Source organism: Stegostoma tigrinum, chromosome 6 (assembly GCF_030684315.1).
Source record: "Stegostoma tigrinum isolate sSteTig4 chromosome 6, sSteTig4.hap1, whole genome shotgun sequence".
NCBI lineage: Eukaryota > Metazoa > Chordata > Chondrichthyes > Orectolobiformes > Stegostomatidae > Stegostoma > Stegostoma tigrinum.
Genome location: NC_081359.1, coordinates 53,889,922 through 53,911,466, shown reverse-complemented (window position 1 = coordinate 53,911,466; position 21,545 = coordinate 53,889,922). Strand labels below are relative to the sequence as shown.

General features: G+C 37.7%; 1 protein-coding gene across 6 annotated transcripts in view; it reads right to left on the bottom strand.

Annotated features, from left to right (window-relative positions):
• LOC125453192 (synaptotagmin-like protein 2) overlaps positions 1-21,545 on the bottom strand; it is a 142,191-nt gene that overhangs the window by 41,996 nt on the left and 78,650 nt on the right. For 3 of the 6 annotated variants that reach the window (XM_048532424.2, XM_048532425.2, XM_048532426.2), the window contains exons 5-8: positions 19,170-19,242; positions 13,948-14,059; positions 4,560-5,444; positions 2,163-2,234 (exon numbers count right to left, since the gene is read on the bottom strand). In XM_048532424.2, coding sequence (XP_048388381.1) covers positions 2,163-2,234; positions 4,560-5,444; positions 13,948-14,059; positions 19,170-19,242 — 1,142 coding nt within the window. The remainder of the gene's footprint in view (positions 1-2,162; positions 2,235-4,559; positions 5,445-13,947; positions 14,060-19,169; positions 19,243-21,545) is intronic. The other 3 variants (XM_048532427.2, XM_048532429.2, XM_048532430.2) reach the window with 2 other exon arrangements.

The following is a 21,545-nucleotide window of genomic DNA, read 5'->3' as shown; positions in this document are numbered from 1 at the left end:
TTTTGACAACTTTTGTCTAACTGATGAGCTTACATTTTGAGAAAATGATTTATCAGTTGGTTTTAGAACATTTGGAATTTGGCTTTGTAATCTCTGTGAAATATTGTCATCTTTATTATTTCTAATTTTGCTAAAAGTATTTGACCCTCTTTGCAAATTTCTTTGGTTTATATCTTCCAAAGTAGATTGTGAATTAGTCATTCCATCAGCTGATTCATCATCATTTAGTTTGAAAGTCTGGTTGTCGGACTGCAAAATTCTCTCATGTTTATGCTGCTCCTCAGCAGGTGAAGTTTCATTTCCATCTTTTTCCTGATGTCTCCACTGCAATTCAATGTTCAAATTATTAGATTCCTCTGATTTTGGATCACAAATCATTCTCTCTTGAGCAGTTGCCTCTACTTCAGAGGAGGGTTTTTGGAAAGTATTTGAGGTAGGCCCAAGTTCATTTTCATTTAAGGTATTATTTGCAGTCTTCAATCTTAATTTGATCTCTTCAGGCTCTGTAGGGAGAACTTTGGGAAAATATTTGGTGTTCAATCTTTTTTTCTCAGTTTGAGTTTCTCCCTGTTGAAGTAACTGTTGCATTCTTTCTTGGACACTTGGTCCATGATACTCCTCGGTTTTCATACTTTCGTTTTTGGAAAGATCATCAGGATAATCAGTTACCAAAGGTTTTGCCTCAAATAGCACTCTTTGTTCATTATTTGTTGCCATCTTGAAAATCGAATGTTTGTCATCTAATGTTTTTCGGAGTCCTGATTCAGCATCAACACTTTTAGTTCCTTTATCCCAGAAGTTTCTTAGGTTTGTGAATTGTGAGGGATCATGACGTGGATCATTTGAGGTGCTGCATATTCTTTTCTTGATTGAAATTATAGTGAAAGGCTTTTCTTTTGCAGAAATTTCATTGGTGTCACTTTTCTCCAAGTGGAACTTCATCTTAGTTGAATTTTCATCATTATTCAATGATTGCTTCAAATCTAGGGCTTTAACATGAATTTTATCTGGTAAAGCACTGGTTTTTTCGTCATTCTGCTCAGGTGGACTCTTTGTTTTTGTTTTGCTCAGAGTTGTGTTTCCTGTTAAAGCTGACTGAACATCATATATGGATATATGTATATTTTCATTTGATCTATGCCTTGCTTTTTCCAGGAAAGGACTCTCACATGTTGTGATTATGTGCTCATTTCCATCAACAGATTGCTGATTTTTGTTTTTGGTGGAATCTAAATCTTTTTCTACTCCATTGTTGAAAAACATAAAGTTCAAACTTTCTGTAGTTGTTGCATTAGATCCTTGGTTTGCTGATTTGTAATTAGATGACTTAACATTAATGGTGTCTTTATTCTCAGTTGACTTTTTAAACACTGCATTGGCAAAACTATTTTCCTGGTATGAAGTTCTGTGGTTTGAAGGAAGTTCTTGAACAGCAGGAAGTGCATCCTCTGTTATATCATTGACACCAGTCACTTGTGCATTATTTTTATTAGTAGCAGCAAGTAAAAAATCAACATTTTCTGAAGTTGCTGGAGTGATTTCTGACTCTCCATTGGCATTTGCATTCGTTTCAACACTCCCTTTTTCAGAAAAAAATAGTCCTTGTTCTAACTCCTTATCTCGCTCCAGTCCAATGTATTGCTGTTGATTATTGGAAGGTTTAACTATATTCTCCAAAATTGCATAAGTATTCTCAGATCTATTTTTTGTTCTTATTTTACTTTTCTCTTCCAGTACTGTTGTTTCGGGAATTACGGATTCAAAAATGTTCTCTTTAATTAGAATTTGAACTTCCTTTAATTGGATTCCTTGTTCTCCTGATTTTTGGATTTCACCATTTACGTTCTGCAGCTCTTTGAGGCTTTTTGTAGATATATCAGATTCAATATGTGAGAACTCAGTATCTGTCTTTGCACTTAATGGCAGGTTGTTCTCCACTGTTGGGTCAGATGGAGTTTCCATTTCTTTCAACCTTTCATTTACAGATGGCATTTCTTCGCTTCTGGTGAACCAATCCAACACCTTTGATATGGATTCGTCAGCTGCTTTCATGTGCTCAATAGTGTGTTTGTCAGGCATTTGGGACTGTGCAGAGTGAGCGTCGTGTCTTTGTTCTGTTGATGTTGTCTTGAAGAGGGGCCCCAAAAAAATAGCATGCTTACCTTGGAATATTTTTGGACGCTGCTGATTAGAGACCTGAGGAGATTCAAAGTCAGTGTGAGGTATCCGCTTATCTGCAATGAAATACATAGAAATACATCATTTATTGTTAGATAACCAAATCAATGGATTTTAAAATGGTGGTATATTTAATTATCTAGGATGATACTAAAAATTCAAGCTGCTATTAGCAGATGAATGCTCAACATGTTCATGACATTTATCTATTTATTAAGAGTTACTGACCCATTTATTTTAATTAAGTTAATGCATTTGGTACAACAGGCAGAAGGTCGCATAAACACATTAGCAATCTTCTGCTGATATTGTCAACAATTCTAAGCTATGGTTTTCAAAAACATTTCTTCAAATAACTTTTATGGTTATATTAAATCACACGGCAACTTATAATGAAAACTGTACTTTTTAAATGTACATCTGTTTTTCCATTTTAATAGACTACAAGAAATGCATGCTAAATAATGGGATGTCAGATATGATCCAAAAGTAATTGTAATAGCAGGCTGTCAATACTGTAGATGTAGCTATGTAAAATAACTGAGGTTATTGTTGAAGAATACAACTTCATTTTACATAATTAAAATGTATTATAGCTACGTTAAACATTATGAAAAAATAAACAATTCAATTTGCTTAAATATCACCTTATGGTAACATAAAAGGTTTGCTTTCTTTGGATTCTCTTGAAAAGTTTGAGACCTTGAAACTACTGTAGAATAATCAAACGCCATAATTCTATTGTAGGTGTGAATAATCTACCTCTAGATAAGTGCATTTGTTTTGCATTGTCTAAAATAAATCAGAAGAGACTAACAACAGTTCACAAACTGCCAAGTTTAACATAAAGAAGCATATCAGCTGTAACAAATAATAGACCACATTGGAGCATCTGGGATGAGAAGATATGCATTAGCGAGGCATCATTTTAACAAAAATAACCTGTCCAGCAATCCCTTTTTTGTTGGGAGAGGAGAAAAGCCAAAGATGTAAATGCCCTTTGCATCACAATGCCATGAACAAGCTAATTGATTGAGCATTTTATAGAATTTCCAAATATACATTCTGATAAAGTCAGACAATGGCTTGGTGACAAAATTTTGTATTCATTTTTGACAAGATAGTGATAGTAATGTTGCCAAATACGACACTTTTCAAAACCATATAAAGTAGTTTGTTTTGAGCAGTTCCATCTAAATTTCAACAAATGGATGCCAAGTTTGATGAGTAAAAGCAGAAAGGAGAGAACTAATCCCATGTCAATCTGAGAGGAATTATTTGTCTCACCAAGGATCAACTCAACTCATTGCTAAAACAATGCAATTCTGCAATCTGCTTTGGAACCACATATCAAATTTCAGGCAACAAGTTTCAACAAACCAGTCTCTTTTTAAGCGTAGATAGCAGGGCAGTGCTATTGCTGAAAATTGATGCGGGAGGCACATAGGAGAATCCAAAATGGAGAAATTAAATTTTAACATTATCATGAAAGAGCAAATAAAACTCAATATGCACATCGTACATTACACAAAAGTGTGTTTGAAGCTACTCCACATGCCCACAGAACTCTAGGCTCCTATTTAAGTCAGAGAATTCAAAATTTCCCATGACAGTAATTTGCCTCATTATCCATTATACTGCTCCAGCCAATGACGAATTGAATTTCTGATTTAACTGGCTGCAAAACTTGGACAAGATGGGCTCTAACTGCAAAGTCAGGCTTTAAGTTGGACCTTAGCAAGACAAAAGGTTTCATCTCAGATTGAAGGTACATGCAGAATGTACCACAATGCTGCTCCCTCCAAAGTCAGCAATTATGCTTCAGACAAGAAATGCAAGTTTCTTGGGGAATCCAAGTCTAATGTTTTATCTTCATCTGCTCTATCATACTGTTTCCAAAACATTGATCTTCTAATTCTTAACCTACCGGTCTTTAAACATCTGTAGTTTATGTAGTTCATTAATCATTAAATGTCCTTTCAGGTCTAACTATTTTCTTCATTTTAAGTTTCAGGTTATCCAAGTTTTGAAATGTTGACAGAATAAGTGCCAATCAGCAAACAAATGTTATTGTTCTCAGTTGCAAGTGGTGAAATGATAAAAGTGTTCGTGCAAGTTATCATGACAGAAGTATTTGTTAGAAAATATTGTAGTATTCTCACCTTCTTAAAACATGTAATGTCTAATGGCTTTCTTTTTATTTTGGCTTATACTTTTCTCCCCCAAAATTAACTACAACGATTTCATAGATTAAATTATTTTGTGAAAGAAGGAAGTTTTTTTCCCGAGCAGATAAAATCACCATGTAATCATACCACCAGTAGATAAGAGAATGATTTACTCAAGGCTGATTGGGATTATTTTCTTAATAACCATCTTACCAACACTATGATACGCCAGATTTGATGCTGAATTCAATCTCCTGCCGACTTCATTTTCCGTTAGTACCCCACCTGTGTCCATTTCACGGACTTGATTATTTAGCTTACTAGAACCAGAACTTGCTAAGTGATTATTTGTATAGTTTGTTATATGTGAACTTGTTGCCGGGATAGGCTGAAAGTCTGAAGAGTTGGACATAACATTATCATCTTGATCCACGTTCAATGGGTCTTTCGATAAAGGAGAAGATAAATGATTCCAATCAGAAAATCCACTGACGTCATGTGGACTTTCTTCTTCACTTGCACTGTCCATGCCATTTGCATTTCCTTCAACTGTTTCCTCAAAATAATCAGCGTCTAGAAGACACCCTTCACCAATTTTGGAACTTCTGTTTTCATAAGACTTTGGTGTTGGCAATATTTTCTTTTCATCCGCATTTGTCGAGAATCTCACTTGCTTCAACCTTTCAAGATTACTGGGTTCAAGCAATTCTTCACTGTCCACGACTGCATTAATCTCTGCTGGTTGTTCTGGAATGGTTTGAGAACAGGCAGCGATCTTGCTTTTCGAGTCCTGAACGCTGATGAGTAAAATTTCAGAATCATTGGAACTTGAACTTGGGCTATGTTTCAAAATACTTTTCTTAGGAGTGGTAGAGTTGCCATTAAAACCATTGCGATTCAGGAGTCCTGGTGCAGCATGATGTTGACCACTGTAGGCTGTAGAGTCTTGCACTTTATAAGAAATAGTCCTTGGTTTTGGCACTGGGTGCCTTTCTGAATAAGTACCATCCTCTGTAAAAGATGGTTTCTTAGTTTCAAGAAATTCCTTTGAGGAAGTATGTAATCTGGAAATATTATCCTTTGGCTGAGATAAATTCTCTGGAAGAAAACAAGGGTATACAAGGGCAAGGATAAAGGCAATTTTAACAACTATAGCACAGAAACTAACAGCAATTTACATCCAAAAGGTTATACATTTTCGATATTAACCTTGATATACAATTATTTTAATCTTATTAAAAAGCAATTCAATCTCCAGAAGTAGTATTTTCTGAAACCTGAAATTCAGATAGAAAGAACAGATAATGCAAATAAAATTTATAATATGGACTAGTTATCACAGAATCCCTACACAGTGTGGAAACAAGTCCTTCCGCCCAACAAGTCCACACCTACCCTCAGACATCCAACCCAGATCATTTCCCCCTATAACCCACCTAATGCACACATTCCTGAACACTACCGGCAATTTAGCACAACCAGTTCACCTAGCCTGCACATCTTTGGACTGTGGGAGGAAACTAGAGCACCTGGAGGAAACCCACACAGACAGTGGGAGAATATGCAAACTCCACACAGACAGTCGCCTGAGGGTGGAATCGAACCCAGGTCTTTGGTGCTGACAGGCAGCAGTGCTGCCCAGTTATAAAAGAAAATATATCAACCATAATTTGTTGTTATTATTTCTATCTATACATTACCTCCAAATAGCCATGGTGTCAGAAGCACAATAGTGTATTAGTAAACTGAAAATCAGATTTAATATTAAACTGTAGAACTTAGATTTCAAAACTTCAGCAATTTCAGTGGTCAACTGACTTTCAGACAAGCAGAATCAATTCAATTGTATTTTTAAAGAGTAGGGTCCATCTAAATAATAACTATTTACATTTAGAGAAAATTAAGAAAACATAACCTTAGAAAACAAGTGAAACATTTAAAGCTAAACTGCATAGGCCCAAAAAATATAAATTAACCTGTACACACAGATTGCAATGTTTCAATTCACCAGGCCACTTCACTCACCTCTTGGAAATTCTCAATCATGGTTCACTCTTAATCAAGGCTTCCCTGTACTCGGAGCTGAGGCATTTCTACTGGTCACCCATCCATATCTCATAGCTTGCACACATTGCCAGCTATTCAAGTACATCATCACATCAGCTACGTAGACTGTGCAAAATATTTAAGAGATATAACACTACTCTCTTAGTGCATCATCTTCTCATAGAGTCAAAGAATCCCAACACCATAGAAACAGGCTCTTCAGCACAAGTCCACATCGACCCTCAGAGCAGCCCACCCAGACCCATTCCCCTATAACCCACCTAATCTGTACATCCCTGAACACAATGGACAATTTAACATGGCCAATCCACCTAGCCTATGCGTCTTTGGATTGTGGGAAGAAACCAGAGCGCCCAGTGAAAACCCACGCAGGCACGAAGAGAATGTGCAAGCTCCACACAGACAGTCGCCCAAGGGTGGAATTGAACCTGGGTTCCTGGTGCTAAGGTAGCAGTGCTACCCACTGAGTCACCATGCTGCCAAACAACATAAGCAGGACAGTCAAGGAGAATACACTACCAACCATTATTGGCAATTACAATTTTTAGCCCATCTCCACAAGTGGGGCTGAAGCTACTGAAGATAATCCTCTATTCTAGTCCTTCCTCTCACATCTTATTTTCTCCTCAATCTACAATCATCTCTGACATGAAATGTTGATCGCAAAAGAATGCATTTCTTTAATTCCCTTCCTTCCGCTCACTTCAACCTTACCTTTACACCCTTTTTTCAGATTTGTAGCAAACATAACTTGATGGAGCAGTGTAGGTACAGCAAAACAAGAGCTGAAGACAATCACCTGATCTCACACTCAACCCCCTGTTCAGATACTGATCCTGTGCATAAGCTTTGTGAAAATCACAATGAAGAGCAGAATGTGGTGAGATGCTGGACACAAGAGCTAGCAGACATGGCAAGGCTAGTCCAAGTGCCAGCTCAGGCAGCTGCTTTGTTCCAAATGAGGAATCTGATGGGGCAGAGAAAAGCTGAAGGTTAAACACCCTGAAATCCATGGTACATTTGGAAGTCTGCAGTCAACAAAGAGCATTGACGAACCAGCACCAGCTGACAGAGATTTGAGCCCATCCTTTCTGACAAGGAAGTGGTGGCTAAACATAGCACACGTGTATATAAAAATCCACCTTCTCAGCTTCAGTGGTAGCACCATTGGCAGACACTCAATTCCCAAATACTGCACTGGAAGCAGCCAAGCAAGGTCAGCTTGCTGCATGCAAGTACACATTATTGGCATCTTGACTATGGATTACAGCATGCAAAGTGGTTTGCAGGATATCAAGGCAGTCCAGCAAAGTCTTCCCAGCAGATTACTAGGATTTGTACGCCATTCCCATTCAGTGGCAGTGAATCATGAAGACATGCAAAGGAAAGTGGAGTACAGGAACTAACAGAATGCACAAGTGTGACTTGAATTGTATGCGCAATGTAGCATGATTTCATTCAAAAATGTAGTTTGGAATATTTACATGGTGGTTAATTTAATTACTGCAGGTGGCTAGATGATGATGTAATGGACAATGGCAGACTAAATAGGTAGTATGGACTGCAGATGATTGGGAAAATTGAATGCTGGTTTCACAACTTCACTCAGTAGTTCACCACTAATAGCATGAGCAGAAAAAGGGTAGTGTAGGATGCCATCTCCCCTTCTCTTGCTCCACTTCTTCCTCCTCTCATTTTTCAGGAAAAACCTATTATTATGCCCAGGGCTAGCAGTCAGTTTGTAGAGAAGCCATGAAATCTGGTTTGGGTCTCTTTCAACTTGAAGCAACTATGGAAAGCAAAGATACGTAGAATCCTATCAAGTGCCAGCAGAAACTACCAGTAACTAAACTATCGGAAGGAAGCATACTAACCACTATAATTCCACTGATGGAATGAAATCTGGCTTCCTTAACTAGCATGTCCCATCTGATCCCAGCTCCATAGTACGAGACTCTCTATTGCTCTCTGCAAAGGTCTAACCATTAAGGATGGATGAAAAGGGCAGGTGCTGCCAGCACTGCCGTGATCCCTTGAAAGTCGTAAAATAAAACAATGTTCCAGCCAGAGACTCAAGGGAACTTCAGCTCCAAGTTCCAACTGGGGAAACTGGAAATGGAGGCAGGTTCATGCCAAAAGCTCTCATGAGGGGCCAGGAAGAGAAGTAGTGCTGCTTCTCATCCATAAGGAATGCAAAAAGCCATCTACCTTGGAAAGTCAGCACCTGTATTTCTGCACTTCAGACTTTTACCTCACTTACTATTAAATTTAGGTTTATCTTTTGAGGGATGGATTTCTGTAATCTAAAATTCTGAACAGAGCATAAGTGGCATTAGCTTATTCAATTCTCATATTTCAAACCGCATTTTCCATTTGAACCCTCTTCCACCTGTCATTTGGCGGGGTTGGGGAGATTAAAAAAATCAAGTTCTGACTATCTCTGGCTTTCACAATCGAACAGTTTGATGACTAAACCTGCAAGAATCAGTAACAGCACAAATTGGGAGTGGGCAGAAACAAAACCGCTTGTGTTTCTTATTTTCAATCATGACCTCTGAATGAATACAAGGTTTGAATTCAGTTGTTTTGGTTGACCTCAGGGGGTGCATTAATTTTAGTGTTAAATACAAAATAGTTTGGAAAGTTTCATTGCAGACATGTTTACATGCATCACAGAACATAGAGAAGTACAGCACAGTACAGGCCCTTCGATCCACAATGTTGTGCCAAACGTCTACCCGAAACCTAAAAGTCTAACTTCAACCCCTACCTTATACTATAATCCAGTTACTTATCTAATAGCCGCTTAAATGCCCCAAAATAGGCCAACTTCACTGCCCTCTAGCAATGCATTCCACGCTCCTACCACTCTGAGTAAAGAACCTACCTCTGACATCTACCTTTCGGTTACCTCCACTCACTTTAAAACTATGCCCCCTTGTAATAACTACTTCCACACTAGGAAAATGTCTCTGGCTGTCCACTCTATGCCTACAGTGTGGCAGCAGGGCATTTGGCCCATCAATTTTACACCAACACTCCGCAGAGCATCCCATACAGGCCAACCCCTCCTACATTATCCCTGTAAGCCTGCATTTCCCTTTACAATTATTGCTGTCAGTGAGCATGGTTATTGTCTTTCATCTCGCTTTGCTTTTTAAAAAAATTGTGACTTTTAATTTGCTTTCTTCTCATATATTGTTGCTTGCCTGACAACAATGAATATTGTTACATAATTCTAAGCAGCCATCTCAACTATCTTTTGTACATTCAGTAAATCTAACATTCGACAGGTACAAAGTTGGATTTTGAAACTATGGCTGGTGATATGGACCAAAATGACATTACTGTGGAAGGACGTGTAGGCTAGGTGGATTAGCCATGGGAAACGCAGTCTTACAGGGATAGTGCAGCAGTGGTTGGTCAGGGTGGGATGCCCTTCACAGGGTTGGTGTAAACTTGATAGGCCAAATGGCCTGCTTCCACACTGTAGGGATTTTACGATGTTACGATAAACACATAAATCCATGTTACTGTGATTCTGACTCAGAGATAAATATTAACCAGGAAATGAAAGAAAGTTCCACTGCTTCCACAAATGCATTATAGTATCTTTCCCGTCCATCTCAGAAAGTAAACAGATGCTGGGTGTAACATCTCAACCCACCTTACTACACAGGTATCGGTCTCGATTTGACTGCTCAGGTCCTTGGAGTCGGCCTAAAATCTGTAACATTAGGCCTCTACTAATGGCACCACAGCTGACAATGCAATAATTTTCAGCTTTGGGTGCTGACTTTTGAAAGGGATGGGAAAAACAAACATGTAGATCTCTTATTCTTTATTTCCTGCTGAGCTGCTCTGTATTTAAAATATGCCACATTTTAAATAGCTGTGGATTTTAGTTAGCATAATGACAAAGGCATCTCTTTCCAGCAAAAGATAATTTCCAGAAGCACAAGGAATCTGTCAGTGTGACATAAACATTCACAAACGCAAAATGATTTGCAGTCAAAGACGCTTTCAGTAAAGAATATAATGCAATATAACCCTGGAAACATTCCGTCAACACAAAATATCATGCTCATCGAAGAATTGGAAGCGATACATTTGAATGTAGTGATGGTGACGATGATGCTTGCATGTTCTATGTTAGAATGAAAAATATAGAATAATTTAATAGTGGAGAAGGTAATAAAAAATTTCAAAAGGCCATCAAGTCCAATTAATATTTTTCTCTTGGATACAATAAAATTAATCTGCTTATTACATATAGTTAACCATATGGTCAAATGAACATTTTAACCTAAAAAGACAGGAAAGCACCAATTTAGATTAAAAAGCATTCTCGGTTAGGTCATTCTTATTTAGCTCCGTTGCAGCAAAGTGTTCATAAACAGATGAATGTGCAACCAGATGTTCAAGATGCACAATACTAACAGACACAAGTATAGCTCAGACACCCTTCCAGTAATCTCCACACCCCAATTATGCCACAAAGTACTAAAAGGCAAAATTCTAGCATAACGTTCAGAATTTTGGCCCAAGAGCTCTTGGACCTAAATAAATTTAAATACTATGTAAGGGATGATAATCCAGTTTTAGTAATCCAACCCAGAAATCATTACTGCTGAGAATAACAGATTTTGTATTGTTGCTATTTGAGGCTTTGGAACATAGTTAGTTAATTAAGAGGGAATTTACTCTGTGCCCAACTGTACAAAACCTGATTTAGGAGCATTTGATGTGCAGAAGAATGTTTTTTTTTAAATGATAAGCATTATGTTCCCCAATAAGAATACTCTTCATACTGGTTTATGCAAAACACTAGCAAATTTTAAAAAATTGTAAGTTCAAATTTTTAACGTTTGAAATTAATATGTTGTGTAAAACATCTATCCTCTTTCCATTAATTTTTAAATGGATGTCTCCATAGTGTTTCATCAAAAATAACAGTTGTTGATTAGAGGAAATAGATTCCATTAACTTCTTATCTTCAAGGTAAGATGACAAAGAAAGTGAAGCAGGGGTTAGGGCCATTTAGCCTGCTCCACCATTTAATAACATCATAACTGATCTGACTATGGCCTTAACTCCACTTTGCTCGCAGCCTCCATAACCCACAACTCTCTGAAAAACAAATATTTGTCCAACTCATTCATATAAACTGTAAACAATTCAAGTCTGAGCACTGATCCCGACAGCAAACTACTCCCTACTTCTTGCCAACTCAAAATGACTCAATAACGTGTTCTCCCTATTTCCTATTAGCTAGGCAATCTTCTATTCACGCTTATACGCAACTCCATGTTTTTTTCCTTCATTCTCCACAACAACTAGTTATTTAGAATTATATTAAGTGCCTCTGGAAGCCCAATTACAGTACATCCACCAGCTACCCCTTATTCCTAGTGCATGGTCCTTTCTCAAAGAACTCCAACAGACTGGTTAAATGCTACTTTCTCTTTAGAAAACCAGGGTGGCTTTGCCAGATTACCTTTGATTTATGTAAGTGCCCTGCTAAAACTTCTTGAAATCATAGCTTCCAACATTTTTATGACAGATATTAATCCTATCCGGACTGTAGCTTGCAGTTTCTGTCTCCCTCCTTTTATGAATAAAAGGGAACTTTATCTGTGATTTTCCAGTCTAATGGGAACTTTCTCAAATCAAGGGAGTTTTGGAATATAAAAGCCAATGCATCAACTAACCCAGGAAACACTTTTAGTGGACTCAGGCACTTATCAGCCTGTACCTACAACAAATTTCCTTTGTAGCACTTATTTGATGATTTACAATATTACTCCTACACCCACCCCCATCACACAGTGTTACTCCCTATCTCCAATATCCTGGTTAAACTATTGTTTCTCAGATGTTACTTGTGTGAAGACTCATTCAATTAATCCACCATGTCTTTATTTTCCATTAATTATCCAGACTCCTTCGATATGGCCAATGCTAATTTTCTTTCTTGTTTAAATATTTATAGAAATTAACACTATCTGTTTATATATTTCTGGGTAGGTATCACTCAAGATCTAATTTTTAATCTCAATAATTTTTTTTTATACATTGTGTTTTTTATCCAATCTTTTGATCTGAGACCTGTCTGTGCACAATTATACACTTTTTCTTTGGGTTTGTAACGATGTTTAACATTTCTAGTTAACCACAGATGGTGGTTCTGTACCTCAAATGTTCTTGCTGGTTCGAATGTATCTACTGTGCATTCTGATCCTATAATCTAATTTGCCAATTCCGCTTAACCAAGTGCTTCAACTTTCATTCACTCATTACTGCCCATATTCAACATTTAAAACATGGTCTTGGACCCACTCCACTATCCCTCAACCTGAATAAAATATTTAATTATTATGATCACTGCTACCTCAAAGTCTTATGAAATCATTATTTAACCTGATCATGTTGTAAAATATCAGACTTACAAGAGCCTACTCTCTGATAGGCTCCAGAACATGACGTTCTTAGAAGCTCTCAAGTACTTTCTATGAACTCATTGAGGCTACCCCTGCACATTTGACTTTTCCAATCTATGTAAACTTAAAATTTCCCTTGATAAATGCAGCATCTTTCTGACAAATTGCCATTATTTCTTCCTTTATGTTCTACCTACCATGTGGTTACTGTTAGAAGGCTATACAGAATTCCACAAGTGACTTCTGAGCCTTGCATTACCAATATGCTCGTGGGATTGATTCAAGGGATGGATGGGCTGTATTACAAAGATATTTTGAGCAGCTTGTGCCAACATTAATTGGGGTTCAGGCAAATGACATAACTTCTTACTGAAACACAAGATTCTGAAGGAGCTTAATACAGTAAGTGCTGAAAGGGGATATCTCGAACTGGAACAGAGACTTCTGACAGATTTTTTGGGGGAACTACTTCACAAAGAGTCACTAGTCTTTGAAATTCTGGATTTGGAAAGCCCTGAAGGCTGGGTCATTGAATATGTTTAAGCTGCAGTAAAATGATTTTTGGTCAAAATGGTTATGGGCCATGGTGATGGTTGAGTGGGGTGGCTTAGCTACACACAGCAGGAAAATAGAGTTGATCTGAATGAATAGCAAAGGATGCCTAAAACAAAGAATGGCCTATGCCTGCTTCTCTTTCTTATGGTCTTGTAATGAAGCTTTTCTTTATTTTTGTAGATTTGTGCAACCAAGAAAACAAGATAGTCTCTCCAAAGACTTTTAACTGAATCATACTCACTCCATCTACGAGGGGATGATACAACTATCTACAATGCTGCAAAAGGATTAAATGATATTTAAAACAACCTGATGTTCATGGTTGTATGACCATTTATAGAATATTTGCCAACACTAATAGTCTAGCTCACCTACACCCATCAATATATATGGATATCAAGCGGTCCAACTCAAAAAACACTGCTGGCAATTGTTGGAAATCTATGAACGAAGCTAAGAAAATAGGATGTGGTTTGAAAGAGAAGATATTCTCTCTAGCATAAATATTTAATCTCTCTGAATGAATTATCAGTGTTTACCTGTTACAGGAGTCACGGACACTGACTCTGTACCAGCCAATCGCAGTGATTTCTCCTCTCCATTTGTAATGTCATCTGCCAAAACTGATCTGTTGAAAGGGTTTTCTCTTTGCTGAGAAATGATGTTCATAAATTTAAGCATGTTAAATGTGTCAGAGCTAATATACAAAAACAAACATGCAGGTGAGAGCTACACAAACTCAGTGTAGCTACAGATAAACTATTCGTAAATATACACAGGGCCAAATACAGTACATTAAAAGTGATCAGCTCAATTAATTTGAAACAGAATATCCTGAGGAGGCATGACAGGCAGAATACTATCAGGATGCTTCCCATTTTGGGAGAGACTAAAAGTAGGGGAAACAATTTTACATAGGGGATCTCTCGTTTAAGGCAGAAGACGAGAAACTTCTGAGGGGGTCATGAGATTATGGAACTCTGTTTCCTAGAGTGTGGTGGGGGCAGGATTAGTAATGTTTAAAGGAGGCATTTATAGATTTTTGACTAATAAGGGAGTCAAAGCACATCGGGGATTGGCAGGGAAGTGATGCTGAGGCTGGTATCAAAGTATCCACAATCTTAATGAATGATACAGCATGCTTCAGGAGCCAAATGACCGACTCCTGTCCCAATTCCCACATCAGGGTCTTTGTAAAATGAGGGTACAGAAAATAATTCCTGAAATTATATCAAGGTTAAGATACTTTAATTATATAGGAAGACTAGAACAACCAGGTTCTTCACTGAACAAATTAACCTTTCAAACAATTCAAAAGAACTAGCGATTTTGATTCAGTCAAATTGTGAAAGTTATTCCATTGATCCAAGAGGCTATAAATTTAGGATGGCCACAAGGAAGAACAACATGTACCATATAAAGATTGATTATTAAAGTGTGCATGTAATCAATGAGTAATTATTTACTCATTGCTCATTATATAGTTAAGAGAATTGATCAGAAAAAAACCTGGAAGTTTGAAATTCAACTTTTATTTAACATGACTTCAATGCTATTACATTAATTAATAATTAATGATTTTGCCAATTATTTTTCAACTGATATTTGTTTCTTTACTTCTGTTATTATATATGAAGGAGTAGCAAAAATATTTCTGCTCTCAGTTATTAAACTGAGTTTATTCACCAAATGTATTTGAAAAACCAAGTTCAACGGAGGAGCTCAGCTATTTAATCAAGTATAGGCAACGCATGAGTTGTTCAAAATACATTTAGTTAGCAGTTCCTTTAGAATTTTGAAATTTATTTAAACTCCCAATAACTAGATCCCTAAATAAAAACAATACAATTTTTTAAACTCTCAAATGCTGACCAAACAGTACTTTTAGATTGATCGGGCTCCATCTAATGCCAGAAGATGGTCAGTGCAGGTAGTAGTGAGTGAGTGAGTCCCAGGATTACTTGCACCAATCAGCATCTACGATTAGATAAAACCTTGGACTCAGTAGCAAAAGCAAGAGATCTGGGAAGGCCTAAGGTAAGAACAGATGGTGGGATGCAAGACAAAACAATTCTGATAGACAAGGCCCAGGGAAGAGGAGGGACAAAGAGGAAGAGACACTAAGCAAGCAAGCAGTGGGCAAAAGAGGATATATGAGGCTGAAGGTTGACATGCTGCATATGTGCAGATAGACTAGAGAAAGAAAAATGCTGTGGCCTGCAGTCCTAAAGTGAAACAGACAAATGCTAAGTAACATATTTCTTCACTTTAACATTGCTAAAGAATTAATTTTAATCAACATGAAGCAAAAACTTAATGTATATGCAACTGGAGGGATCAGTTATCTCAGTTGTCTGGGAGGCTAGTTTATGATGCAGACGAAGACAAACACTGCAGGTTCAATTCTCGTACCTGGCGAGGTTATCATGAAGAACTGTCCTTCTCAAACATACCCCAAGGCTGAAGCGTGGTGACCCTCAGGTTAAACCACCACTAGTCTCTCTCTAGTTTAGAGAAAAATGATGTTAGGGGCAGGGATTACAGGCATGGCAGTGGACTGGGTCTAGGTGCGATGCCCTTTGGAGGGTCAGTGCAGACTCAATGGGCTGCATGGCCTTTTTCCGTACTGTAAGGATTCTCTCTCTCATAAGACCACAGCCCTGAGAACATGGCGACTTTTTATCCAATTAGACATGGCCTTGGATTCAAACTATTCATCTTAAAATCTGACAGAACCCACAACTAAGACTCAGAGGCAAGTCAGCAATCACTAAGCCAAAACTGACACTGTGCAAAAACATTCTAAACTCTTAAAACAATATTTTTATAAATCATCAAGTCAGATAGGCAAATTGTGTTCCTAATTAAACCAAAACAAAGTCCACTTATTTCTCCACAAAAAGAAAGCTTTTATCAAATGGAACATTTGTTTAACAATTATTTTAACAAGGCCTTTGTTTATCCATTTAAACAATCAGTAGAACACTGCATTTTTGTTTTACATGTACACTAAGAACCAGGAAACAGAAGAGATTTGAACTAAAAAACACAATCTGCTAATCTGATTTTGTGAGGAAATGTTTCTCCCCACTTCCCACTCCCCACCCTGTCTACTTATACTGGCAGAATATCTCAACCCTTAAGAAAAATAATTCATTCCAATTTAGCTACAGTAGATATCTACATTGTTAACACAGTTTAAAGCTGTGGTTTGTGTGAGGATCGTAGCTCATGACAAACAGGACCTAAGCAAGAGTGAAGAGCAATATCAAGAGTGGTGGCAGAACAGATCAGAGGCAAGGAGTTGAGCACAATCAGAGCAGATTCTGACGGCAGTGGATGGACCATGTTTGAATCAAGAGAGTTAAAAAAAAATTGAAAAATCCTTCATGTGCAACATACCAGAAATCCAGCTTAGTGCAGCCGTTTAGGTAGTATTGCGTCATTTTTCTCTAAACTAGAGCGTTGGGACAAGGAGTAGGGAATTCTGCATTTCACTGAGTTAAAATAATAAAAGCAGGTGTTAAGCACAGAGCAGCTTCACCGACCATTTCACCAGTGTGCAAGAGAATTTAGCGAATAAGAGAAACTGAAATGAAGGTAAAAGGTACTGCCTGTAATATAAAAATGATGAACAAGTGGACTGATTACACAAATTAAACTAGGCCTTAAGCTCACTTATGGTTAATACCTGAAGCATATAACTACATTTCATAAATTAAACTAATTTACCTGGATTAAAAACTTCAGACATGATATTTTAAAAAGAGTTTAGTTACGTGATGTGTACCAGCTGTAGTCCAAGAGATCTACTAGACACTAGCACGATTCTCAATAATTACATGTACAGCAAGTGTCTCTATCAAGGATATTCAACTCAAGAGTTGAAATTAGGACACTGGACACATGGCAAAAGGGTGAAAATGCTACCTGGACATATTGCTCCTGGAAGCAGTTATCCTTTATGTACTTCAGTAACAGCTGAAAGATTACAATCATAAGGAAAGCACTGCAGAACCCTTAGCTCATTCACTTGTCCAACAGATAGGAGGTCCTTGTAGCTTAAATATTGGACAGCAGGGTCTGCAAAGCGGAAGAGCAGACTGATGATAGAGGTGGGTTCAGGATGTGAAAAGATTGTAGGGGATAGTTTAATAAGTAAATGGACTGTTCTTTGCAGCAGAGCGCATAATTCCTGTAGGCTGTATTGTCAGTGCACTGCCAGGGTTAAGGACATCTCCATGCTGCTGAAGAGGAACTTGGAGTAGCAGTGAAAACGCATGACTCAAAGGATTTGTGTGGGGGAAACAGTTTAATTAATGAGGCTGTAACACCAGTACCAGAGAAACAGCTGTTCCAATGGGACTCTCTACTTGAATCTGCTGAGTTCAAAACCTCACAAATCAAATTAGGTACTCTCTCCTCTAAGTTAAGCTAAGTTAAAGGAAAATGTTCCAGGGAGGGAAAATTTAGGATATTGACGGGATAGGAAGGGAAATAATGCATGGTAGTAATGTTGGTGCTGGTGGCCCATGTGACAGGAAGTGATAGAGTGCACAAATACAAAGTTGCCTCAAAGAGTCACAGTAGGGAAAGAGTCTTCAATCTTCTCACTTGTCTGTCACTGTATCTCTAGCTTCAAAGCAGCAGAGGACTCATCTTCTGACCTTAACTGGACAGTGAATCACCAGCAGGCCATTATTTGACTGCTTCAGTGCTGAGGTGGGTAAGCATGGATATGTGATTATAATCCCACTTAATGAACATCTGACCCCCACGAGTCTGCTGTGGTCTTCAGAGGTCTACAAAAAAATGTAAAAAACCTTGTCCATGGTTACAAAGTGAATAAAGTTGGGAACTTGACATTTGTAAAGATAGACAAAGGGCAGAAGAAGGTTAATAAAGATTTAGGTCATTATGGTAGTGAAGAATTGAACTCAGAGAATGTAGCAGAGGCACTATTGATGCAGTTTCTCCACCAACCTTATTTGCTATGGACATGGGTCCAGGTCTCACTGTATATATCAAATTCAAAGGAAGGACCATTGAACACACACTAGCATCCTGGATGTTGGCTTTACAACCGTTCAGGCAAAGTTCCTACTAAAGTCTAATATGGTGAACTGGACTGTCCAGAAAAAATCATTACCTCCTGTCCAGCCACTACCACTTCAGAAGATCATGTCGTTGAATCGGATTGGGTGAAAACATGAACTAAGGGGAAAATGTCTCCAGTGTACATAATCTACAGGACTCCTGAACAATAGCTGCACTATTTTCAACTTATACTTGTTTATAATGTGACTTTGTAAGCAAGTTAACACAATAATCATGAATGACTTAATTCTTCATATAGATTTGACATATATTGACAAGTTTACTGAGAGGATCGGTTCTTAGAACAATACATTTTGAAACAAACCAAGTGAAGAGCTAATTCAGACATAACATGCAATGTGACAGGACTATTAATCTCTTAATAAAGGACTGCCTAAGTAACAGTGATCATTGCATGATGAATTTTACATTAAATGGCTAAAAAAACAAACTTGGGTCTGAAACTAGTGTCTTAAACTTAACAAATAAGTTCTAAAATGTGAAGATGGGTGTTGACTCATGTGGTCTATTATTCAGCTTTATAATGCAGTGCTTACTTTTTTCCCCAAGTGAAATACAGTTTTGTTCAATCAACAAACTCAGGTTTCTTCTTTTAATAATAAATTTGAGGAATCAGTGTCTGGACCATTACTATGAAGCATACCTTTCCTGATAGAGTGCTTTGCTTTGGTGTCGGTTGCTGTTTAGGAGCTCTGTTATTTTTATGTAATGATGGACTGCAAAGAAAAGAAAAAGCTTATTAATTACCAAAGAGCAGTTCATAAAGGCCCAATGATGAGTTCAGCAATGTTATTTAGTTTATCACTCATCCCAAAATTAGCTATTACATTTTGAATAGCCATTTCTTCCTCTCTATAATTCCACAACAGCCCCCAAAACACCCCCCAAAGTCAGTGATTTCTGCTAATGTACAATTTTATGGGTACCTATTGCTCACCAATACTATGTCCAATAATCATACTGCAGGTATAAATATGGACAAATCAATATTCAGTCATATGTAGCAACGCAGCAGGATTGGATCCAGTTATCTCACCCAACAAACAGTTGCCATTAGCACTGACATTATTGATTAAAAACTGAGTTGTCAGGCTTAAAAACAAAAAAAAGGGGGGGGAAATCCCTGGCCAACTCCTGCAACGTACAATCCATTATGCTCTAAAGTTGTTAAAAAAATGAAGCAGTGACTGAAATGATCTATTTTAGATAACTCTTCATTTGTATTTAATCATAGAATTCCCAGTAAACAAGATTTCTGTTTAAATACTGAGTCAGGAAATCATATCCATGACTAACAATATGCTCACCTAACTTGTTTGGTATGATTGGGAAAAGCAAGCAAACATTATTTAACCAAGTTAAATAAACAAAAAGAGGGAAGGATGCTGGAAATCAAACAAAAATAGAGTGCTGGAAAATTACAGCAGGTCTGGCACATCTATGGAGAGAAAAATAGAGTTAACGTTTCAAGTCCGTTCTGATGCAGGGTCACTGGACTTGAAACATTAATTCTGTTTTTCTCTCTACAGGTCCTGCTAGCCCTGCTGTGGTTCCCCAGCACGCTATTTTTGATTCATTGTTTAACCAAGAGGTGCAGTTAAATCCATCTTAAAGTTCAAAGAATGTCATTTCTAAGATCTGTGCATCAATCTGCCTGCTGCTAATTACGTGTCACAAATAAAACCAAATACTAAAAATACTGCAGATTAGGTTTTGCTACAGAAATTCCATCCAAAGGGGCACTGGAAACTATAATTTTAAACAACAGCATTGTGTTTCAGATTTAGTCAGTGAAGTCTCCAAGGGTAAGTCAAAGTCAGAGTCGTACAGCATGGAAACAGACCCTTTGGACCAACCAATCCATGCTGAATATAATCCCACATTGAACTAGTCCCAACTTTCTGCACTTAGTCCATATCTTAGTCTTATTCATTTACTTATTTAAATGTCTGTAATAGTACCCACATCCACCACTTCCTCTGGAAGTTCATTCTACATTCGAACTACTCTGTATAAGAAAAAAGTTGCCCCTCACATCTTTTTTAAAATCTTTCTCCTCTCACCTTAAAGATTTGCCCCATGGTCTTGAAATCCTCCACCGGAGGGAAAAGACACCTGCCATTCACCTCATCTGTACCCCTCAAGATTTTATAAACCTCTATAAAGGTTACCCGTCAACCTCCTAAGCTTCAGAGAGAAAAGTTACAGTCTATCCAGCTTTTCCTTATAACTTAAGCCTTTCATTCCCAACAACATCCTGGTAAATCTCTTCTGAACCCTTTCTGGTTTCATGATATCCTCCCTGCAGCAGGGCAGCCAGAACTAGACACAGTGCTCCAGGAGAGGTCTCACCAATGTCCTATACAGCCTCAACTTGATGTCCCAACTCCTCAACTAAAAAGGACTGATGAATGAAAGCAAGCATATTGAACACCTCCTTAAATCGCCCTGTCGACATGTGACACAAACTATGTACCTGAACCCCTAGGTCTTTCTTGTTTACAACACTACCCAAGGCCCTACTATTAATTGTATAATCCTGCACTTAGTTGTTTTACAAAAATGCAATATCTTACATTTATCCAAATTAAACTCCATCCGCCATTCATAAGCCCATTGACCCAATTGATTAAGATCCTTTGTAATCTAAGTAAACCTTCTTCACTGTCTCCTATGCTACCAATTTTGATGATATCCATAAACATACTAACTATGTCTTCTTTATTCTCATCCAAATCATTCATATAAATGACAGATGTGGACCCTTTGGAACACCACTGGTAACAGGCCTCTAGTCCAAAAAACAACCCTCCACCCTGCCTCTTGCCTTTAAGCCAATTTTATATCCAATTGGTAAGCTCACCCTGAATCCTAACTTTACTAATTAGTTTACCATGCAGAACTTTGTCAAAGGCTCTACTGAAGTACAAGTAAACATCTACTGCTCCCCCCTCAATCTTCTTGGTTACTTCCTCAAAACACTTGATCAAGTTTTTGAGCCTTGAATTCCCCAACACCA